Below are 9,244 nucleotides of genomic sequence, written 5' to 3'. Positions count from 1 at the left end.
CCTTTTTTTCCTTTTTTTAAAAATAAATTTATTTTTTATTGGTGTTCAATTTGTCAACATACAGAATAACACCCAGTACTCATCCTGTCAAGTGCCCACCTCAGTGCCCACCACCCAGTCACCCCCACCCCCCGCCCACCTCCCCATCCACCACCCCTAGTTCGTTTCCCAGAGTTAGGAGTCTCTCATGTTTTGTCTCCCTTTCTGATATTTCCTACTTATTGTTTCTCCTTTCCCCTTTATTCCCTTTCACTATTTTTTATATTCCCCAAGTGAATGAGACCATATAATGTTTGTCCTTCTCTGACTGACTTATTTCATTCATCATAATATCCTCCAGTTCCATCCACGTTGAAGCAAATGGTGGGTATTTGTCGTTTCTAATGGCTGAGGAATATTCCATTGTATACATAGACCACAGCTTCTTTATCCATTCATCTTTCGATGGACACCTTGGCTCCTTCCACAGTTTGGCTATTGTGGACATTGCTGCTAGACATCGGGGTGCAGGTGTCCCAGTGTTTCATTGCATCTGTATCTTTGGGGTAAATCCCCAGCAGTGCAATTGCTGGGTCGTAGGGCAGGTCTATTTTTAACTCTTTGGGGAACCTCCACACAGTTTTCCAGAGTGGCTGCACCAGTTCACATTCCCACCAACAGTGCAAGAGGGTTCCCTTTTCTCTGCATCCTCTCCAACATTTGTTGTTTCCTGCCTTGTTAATTTTCCCCATTCTCACTGGTGTGAGGTGGTATCTCATTGTGGTTTTGATTTGTATTTCCCTGATGGCAGGTGATGCAGAGCATTTTCTCATGTGCTAGAAACAAGCTTCCTTTTCCTAGATAAAACAAGTTTGTTTTTAGAACCTTATCAATGATATTAATAATAGATTCTCTGAAAGAAATAACAAGTAGATGTAAAACTTTATATCTTTATTTATTTTTTTAAAGATTTATTTATTTATTTATTTATATAGACATAGAAAGAGAGAGAGAGAGGCAGAGACACAGGAGGAGGGAGAAGCAAGCTCCATGCCGGAGCCCGACGTGGGACTCGATCCCGGGACTACAGGATCGTGCCCCAGGCCAAAGGCAGGCACTAAACTGCTGAGCCACCCAGGGATCCCCAGATGCAAAACTTTTTAAAGCAAGACTAAAACATAAACCCAGAGCAGTAACTGAGGCCTTTTCTCTGCTACTTCATGTATTTGCACTTTAATTAAACTTCTGAAGTATTCCAAGCTGCATTTTGAATGTTCTGCCTCCCTGCCTTCAGCAGATCAAGTGTTACGTTTAACACCAGGCATTATGTAGGTTCTGCCCTGGGCAGTGAGTGCCAGTCTCCACATACCCTTATGGCTGTCATTTATTTTCTTGTCCCAAATGGCCAGATTATGCCACCAAGATGGTCTGCTAGTTCACCATCTGGGTCAAGTATAGACAGGAGGCTGCTTGCTTCTTGCCCAAGGGTATGAACCCGAATCTGTGCACCCACCTCATCTATGCCTTTGCAGGCATGAACACTCATCAGCTCAGCTCTATAGAGTGGGATGACGAGGTGTTCTACCAGGAGTTCAATGGCCTGAAGATGTGAGCTGCTCTGGAGGGGGTTGGGAGGTAGAGAAAGCAGGTACCTCTTCTTCCCCAGCTCTTCAATCCTCTACCACCTGCTATGTGGCTTTGGGCAAGTGGCATCACCTCTCTGGGCTTTCCCATGCTTATATGGAAGATGTAGGTGTAGATAGGGACTCCTTAACAGCCCTTCTAGTTTAGGGCTAAGTGGGGTCTGGGTTGGGAAACCATTTCCCTCTGCTGGGAATGATTATCTTCTTCCTCCTAACATCTATCCATCCTTCAGCTCAAGTCTATCACCACCGTGAGAAAGCCTCTCTGCAGATCCACCCCCATCTATGGTTTCCTGCATTCTTTATGTGTATATCCCCCCAGCCAGATAGGAGGCCCTTGAAGTCAGGAACATGCCCCTTCTTTCCCAATCTAGAGCTCCCCCAATCCAGGTTCTGTGTATAGGGACTTACACAACCCCCACCCCATCAGCACCCATCAGAAGACCCACTGTTCCTTGCTTTCCCAGTCAATGAGGTGAGCCCTGGTTGCTGGCTGGGCACTAAATTCCATAAATTCCAGCATTTGTTTTATCTTTCCTAGGAACCCCAAGCTGAAGACACTGCTTTCCATCTGGGGCTGGAACTTTGGCACCCAGAAGTGAGTTGGGAATGGGCATCTGTACAGCAGAGCCACTGGGTGGGGATTTGACTCTGCTCCCCAGAAAACCCTGGCCAGAGAATCAGGCCAGGCTGTAGTATAGTCAGAGTGGGGTGATCAGGAGGGGAGCCTGGACTCTGGGGGCTGACTTTCCTTTTGGGCTCTGGTACCTCATCAGGAAGGCCATGGAGGGTGCTTAGCTCCGGGCTGTTACACATCCCATCTTGCCAGGACCACAGGAGAGATTTGGCCTCTTTCCAGGCCTCAGTCTCTTCCTCCACAAAATGGGTAGAAGGAGAGTCCCAATGATTCCCAGACAACATATAGTGTCTATATATTTCCTGAGCTCTGAAAGGATATCTTTTTATATATATATAAATTTATTTTTTTATTGGTGTTCAATTTGCCAACATATAGAATAACACCCAGTGCTCATCCTGTCAAGTGCCCACTTCAGTGACCATTACCCAATCACCCCTACCCCCCGCCCACCTCCCCTTCCACCACCCCTAGTTCGTTTCCCAGAGTTAGGAGTCTTTCATGTTCTGTCTCCCTTTCTGATATTCTGAAAGGATATCTTATCTGAGAATTTTTGTTGCACTTCTGGGTGTCAAAGGCAGTTTGTGAGAGTGGGCTTGACTGCCAAAAATTTGGCATTTCTAGGGCATTTCTGAGGGATTATAGAGATAATGAAATGAGATATCCGAAATTAGACTTTTCCTAGAAAGTCTAGAATGTAAGATTCACGGATTCTAAACTACTCTTTCTAAAATTTTTTGGATCATGAGCCGTTTTGAAAACCTGATGAAATTTGTGACCTACTTTCCCCAAGTACTGTTTATATGCAGATTTTTTGTTGGAATACAGAGGACCTTAGCTTGGAGATATGGGTCTCACTTAGGAAGTATTGTTATTTAAATTAATAAATCAATAGAAAACCAATCAAAATATGATCAGTCTATAAAAAACCTTGAGACACTTCTTTTTTTTTTTTTTTTCCTTGTGACACTTCTTATCAGGATCCTGGGAATCAGAAGGATGTGGGAAGGGGGTTCCTGGGGCAGCTTGGAATTTCCAGGAGCTCTGAGCTAGTAATAGCACAAGGCATTTGACAAATGTGAGTTTGAAGAAAATGACCATGTTAACCTACCAGGGAATGAGAGCAGTAGGCTCTCGGGTTACCCATATCCTTCCTAACCTTGCTATACTTCTGTTTATTTTAGAAACTGATTGCTCTTCCTTCCTAAACTTCCATGCTGGGGTGACAGCCAGCTCTGATTCAGGGTAGAACAATCCCCTGAGCAGGGACACATATGACAGCCGGCTGCTGGAAGGAAAGTTTTGGGAAGCAGAACTCCAGGCAAGTCAATGTGCCCTGGGGGCAGGAAACACTTATAGATTGTCTCTTGTCCTAGGCCAGGCCAGTAACTCCACAGTGAGTATCACAGCAGCATCTGAAACAGTCCTCCCAGTATCCTCCTGGTCTGAACAGCTAGCCACAAATATCCCGAGTAGTTTCTCACTTGCCTCCGAGGGACAGAGTAGCCTCCTATCAGCAAGGAAGGTCCACTCTGCCCTACATCGCACCCCCCCCCCACCAAAGGTTCACAGATAGGGTGGCTACAGTCAATAACTGCCAGACCTTTGTCAACTCAGCCATTAAGTTTCTGTGCAAATATGGTTTTGATGGCCTTGACCTTGACTGAGAGTACCCAGGAAGCCGAGGGAGCCCACCTTCAGACAAGCAGCACTTAACAGCCCTGGTGCAGGTATGGCTGGGAGTGGGAGGGGGTCACCCAGTTGGCCAGGGGTGCCCAGATCGGTGGCCTCACAAGACACATGGGTGCTGCTCTGTCCCCAGGGTACTCTGATTCCTATATTTACATACTACAGACCAGCCCTGCCATCAGTTTTCAGAATCCCAAGAGTGAACATCTGCTTGGGGCCCCCAAGGGCCAGCCTGGTTCCTGCCTCTATATTTACTCTAAGCTGCTCCCACAGGACCTGGCCAAAGCCTTTCAACAAGAAGCCCAGGCTTTGGGGAAGGAACGCCTCCTTTTGAGTGCAGCAGTTCCTGCCACGAGGAAGGACATAGATGCTGAATACAAGGTGAATAAAATTGTTCAGTGGGTCTCAGGCAGATGGTATGGAACCCGTGCTCTCTGAGGTGGGAGAGGCCATGGCAGGCTGAGCTGCCCCAGGAGTAGAGCAGGTGCTCACCTGCAAGGTATTATTTTGGGGAAGTCCGACCCTTCTGCCAGCAGATCCAGGAAGGATTGGCTCACTATGTCCACTCCGATTCTCTCTTTTGGGACACTTGCCCTTTGCCTTGGGAATTCAGTTTTTTTTTTTTAATAATAAATTTATTTTTTATTGGTATTCAATTTTCCAACATACAGAATAACACCCAGTGCTCATCCCGTCAAGTGCCCCAAGTGCCCCTGTCAGTGTCCCTCACCCATTCACCCCCACCCCCCCGGGGAATTCAGTTTTAACATCAAGGACCCTGGGAGGGCAAGAGTGAAGGCAAGAGGACGAGTCATCTAGATTTCTGCTCCCTGAGGTGTTGAGCATGTGCCTGGGTGCCTATTAGCAGTGTGGGATCTCCTAAATTAGAGCCTGGGTTTGAATGAGGTTCCCAGGTGATTCGTGTGCACATTATTTCCCTCCCAAATGGTAAGAGATGTCCTGCAGGGGCTTGTGGGAGCTGGCACCCTCACAGTCTGAATGACCATGGCCTCAATATTGGGGGTTTGGGGGAAACTAGGGAGTGCTATCTGATCACCTCTTTAAAAACCCCTGGGGTGAGGGCAGCAGCCCTGGTAGCCCAGTGGTTTAGCGCCGCCTTCAGCCCAGTGTGTGATCCTGGAGACCCAGGATGGAGTCCCATGTCGGGCTCCCTGCATGGAGCCTGCTCCTCCCTCTGCCTGTGTCTGCCTCTCTCTCTCTCTCTCTCTCTCTCTCTCTCTCTCTGTCATGAATGAATAAATAAAAAAATCTTTTAAAAAAAACCCGGGGTGAGCCTGCATCCCTGCCTCTTACCATGAGGGCCCCTCCTCAGCCTTGCAATGAGGGCAGAAAGGAGCAAGGAGGGACTGCTCACTAGCCTCTCACTCCTCCCTCCACACCTCCTGCAGGAACCTAGATTTCATTAACCTCATGAAGGCCTACGACTTCCATGGCTCTTACAAGAAGATCACAGGACATGACAACCCCCTCTCCAAGAGGTGGGGGAGAGTGGGCCAGCAGCTGAATTGAATGTGGTGAGTAGCTACAGGGGTGAGGCAGGACTCCCCATCCACAGTCCCTGTCAGGTGGCCTTTTTAAAAAATATTTTATTTATTTTTTTGAGAGAGGGAGAAGGGGCAGAGGGAGAGGGAGAAGCAGAAGCCCCATGAGGGGCTCCATCTAGGATTTTGAGATCATAACCCCAGCCAAAGTCTGATGCTCAACCCACTTAGCCACCAGCACCCCCAGGTGGCCTCTTTTGAGCCTTGAGGCCCTAATGGCAACAAAAAGTAGGATAACCAAGCAGGGTGCAGAGTAGCCAGGACTTTTTGTTTCTTTGCTTGTTTATTTTCCTGTCTCGTACCAATGCTGAGGGGAAACTATTTCTGCATAGCATCTTGGCTGATGTTAAATACAGCAAACCAATATCACAACATCAAACAAAGCAGTGACTAGTAGGGAGGCTGTCTTTGAGCTGGAATGTCCAGTGAAAATGACTTCTTGCTTCCTTCACACCCCCATCCCATTTTCTTCAAGACAATGGGTAAATTCTCCTTCCGGGTCACTCTAATTGACCTTCTGGAGGGTGCTTTCGGAGGTGGAAGCTCAGAAAGTTGGTAACAAGGGATGTCCCTTGGGGCAGAGCTGCCTCCGTCCCTACCCCAGCCCCTGGAAAAGGCAGGTTTGGTTTCAGACTGGGGTGGGGGTGAGGTTTCCTGCCCAGATCACTCTGGCAGAGCAGTCCAGAGGGTTTTTATAAGTCCACTCTACATTTTAAAAGTTAAGAACAACCATATTATTTTTAAATTTTTATTTATTTATTTATTCATGAGAGAGAGAGAGGCAGAGACACAGGCAGAGGGAGAAGCAGGCTCCATGCAGGGAACCCAACGTGGGACTCGATCCCGGGTCTCTAGGATCTCACCCCGGGCCAAAGGTGGTGCTAAACCGCTGAGCCACCGGGGCTGCCCCATATTATTTTTTAATAAACAAATAAACAAAAACTCTAAATAAAAATGCTTTTTAATTTTGGGGAGCCCACGTCTTAGTGTACCAGCTGGGGTAGAACATCTTAGACTTCTGTGGCTCTTTCACAAATAAGGGACACATGTTTGGGGACTGAGTCATGCATCCATAATTCACACTGAGCCCAGTCCCTGCACCCCTATCTGTGTGGGTCCGGAGGGAAGCAAGCCCAGCCCAGCTGGAAAAAACCCAGAGATGTTCAGCTGAGAGGTGAGGGCCCTGAAGTCCTACCAGCACTGTGTTCTCCAGGCTGTGTGCCCTGGATCCATGTGGGGAGAAGGGAGGCCTTTCTCCTCTTTACAAATTGGCCTTCTACTCTCTGCACTGTGTGCCCAGGACTGCTTCTGGCCAGAGGGTGACTTTTCCAAAAATTTTTTAAAAAGATTTATTTATTCATGAGAATACACAGAGAGGAGAGAGAGAGAGAGAGGCAGAGACACAGGCAGAGGGAGAAGGAGGCTCCATGCAGGGAGCCTGATGTGGGACTCAATCCCGGGTCTCCAGGATCACACCCTGGGCTGAAGGCAGCGCTAAACTGCTGAGCTACCCAGGCTGCCCTGACTTTTCCAAATTTGTACAAAGTGCCATAGAGCTTAGCAGGGTGCCCTGCCCTCTGCCTTTGGAAATTTCCAGTCTTATCAGAGATAAATTGTGTAGAGCAGCAAAAAGAAATAAATACAGATACATGTAGTGAAAAGTGTTCCCTACTTAAGTGCCAAGAGTGTAGGGAGTAACAGGAGGACTTGGACTTGAGCAAGGCAGCTTCTGGTGGGGGAAGCAAACCTGTAATCCTGGCTGGAGGGAGGAGTTCTCAGTATTCATTTATTCCACATCCTTAGATTGGGAACCCCTGAATGAGGAGCCACATACTGATTTGTCCTTTGTGTTTGAGCATCTGAATGTCAAGCATTGTCCTAGGCACAAGGGACACAGAGATAAATAAAACAGACCACACTCCCTGCTCCTGTACTCAGAGTGGAACTTCAAATGACAATGAGCACAAGTGTGATCACAGCTCCTCATCACTGCGTGAGGCCAGACCTTTATACATTCTTGCACTTTTAGTTGTTTCTGTTTTACAGACCCAAAGCCTGAGGCTCAGCAAGGTTGCATAATAAGTTGCTGAGCCACGCAGGGATTTCAGATACTTTACTCATTGATGTATCCCAAGCAGCTAGCCAGCCACATGATGGCTAAATATTGGCTCCATGAATGGTTGTTGGATTACAAAGCTCATGTTCTTGGCCACAATGCCACATAGCTTCTCTCTCTCTGGGGTCAAGGATCTGAGATAGGACATAAAGAAGACAAGGAAGGATCAGAACACTAATAAGGCCTGTGAAGCTACTCTGAAGCCTCCAGGTTTGTGTGGCCAGAACCAGGCCAAAGGCAAAGTAAGCTAACCCTGTCTCTCCTTGCCCCTCACCAGGACTCTGCCGTGCAACTTCCTTATATTAAAGACTAGTTGAGTGCTGTGTTTAAGGAAAGTTTTTTTCCCCACAGTTAAGCACAGTGCATTTCCATTGTGCCTCTACACCCACTGTTGAGATAGGTTCTAACTCCCTTAAGATGGGGACTAGTTGAAAGCTATATTCCAGGAATGCTTGTCTCTCAGAGGAAAGTACAACGCATTTGCATTGTGCCTTCACAACTCCTTTCGAGATAGGTTTTAACGCCGTTATAAGAGGGGATAGTTGAAAGTTACATTCAAGGAAACCTTGATTCAGAGAGCTACCCATAAACCTAAACCTACCCCTACCCTTACATCTACCCCTTAACCTACCCCTACACCTACCCCAACCCCTATGTCTAACCCCACATGTACCCATACCCCTACCCCTAACCTGACTCCTATTCCTATTCCTACTCCTACTCCTACCCCTAACACTATGCATACCCCTACCCCTAACCCTACCATTTCCCATCTGTACCCCTACCCCTAACCATCTACCTAATCCTACTCCTACCCCCAATGCTACCCCTAAATCTAAGACCAACACCATGCCTGTCCCTACCTAATCCCTACTCTTACCCCTAATAATAAACCTACTTCTAACCCTACACCTAACCTTAACCCTTTCCTACCCATATCCTTAACGATAAACCTACCCCTAACACCAACTCTAAAACCACCACTATGAGCAGCCCCAGTGGCACAACGGTTTAGTGCCGCCTGCAGCCTGGGGTGTGATCCTGGAGACCTGGGATTCAGTCCCGCGTCGGGCTCCCTGCATGGAGCCTGCTTCTCCCTCTGCCTCTCTCTTTCTCTTTCTTTTTCTCTCTTTCTTTCTGTGTGTGTGTGTGTGTGTGTGTCTATCACGAATAAATAAATCTTTAAAAAAAATAAACCCACCACTATCCCTACCCATACCCTAACTGTAATGTACCTCTAACCCTAGGCCTACACCTACTATTAACCCTACCACTACCCCTAACCCACTTCTGCCACTACCCTACCCTTAATCCTAACCCTACCCTAAGCCTACCCCTATACCTACTGCTAACCCTACTCCTATACCTACCACAACCCCTAACCCTACTACCCCTATCCCAAATCCTACTCCTACACCTAAACCTATACCTAAATCCTACCCCTAACACTACTACTACCACTACTGCTAAACTGCCCTCTACATATACCCTTCCCCCTCCCCCATCCATGCCCTACCCCTACCCCTACTTGTATACATACCCCTAACACTACCACTATCCCTATACCACCCCTAACCCTACCCTAATACTAAACTTAATCTTACCTCTACTCCTACCC

At 47.4% G+C, this 9,244-nt stretch overlaps 1 protein-coding gene across 1 annotated transcript; it reads left to right on the top strand.

The window, feature by feature from the left end:
• The first annotated feature begins 1,402 nt into the window (after nt 1-1,402).
• On the top strand, nt 1,403-8,891 carry CHIT1 (chitinase 1). Its single transcript, XM_025991690.2, is given in 7 exon segments — nt 1,403-1,587; nt 2,164-2,220; nt 3,824-3,989; nt 4,222-4,346; nt 5,358-5,446; nt 5,449-5,483; nt 8,874-8,891. Coding segments are annotated over 7 exon segments (675 nt in total).
• Nucleotides 8,892-9,244: the final 353 nt, after the last annotated feature.

Source organism: Vulpes vulpes, chromosome 5, assembly GCF_048418805.1.
Source record: "Vulpes vulpes isolate BD-2025 chromosome 5, VulVul3, whole genome shotgun sequence".
Taxonomy (NCBI): Eukaryota; Metazoa; Chordata; class Mammalia; order Carnivora; family Canidae; genus Vulpes; species Vulpes vulpes.
This window is presented reverse-complemented; position numbering and strand designations above follow the sequence as displayed.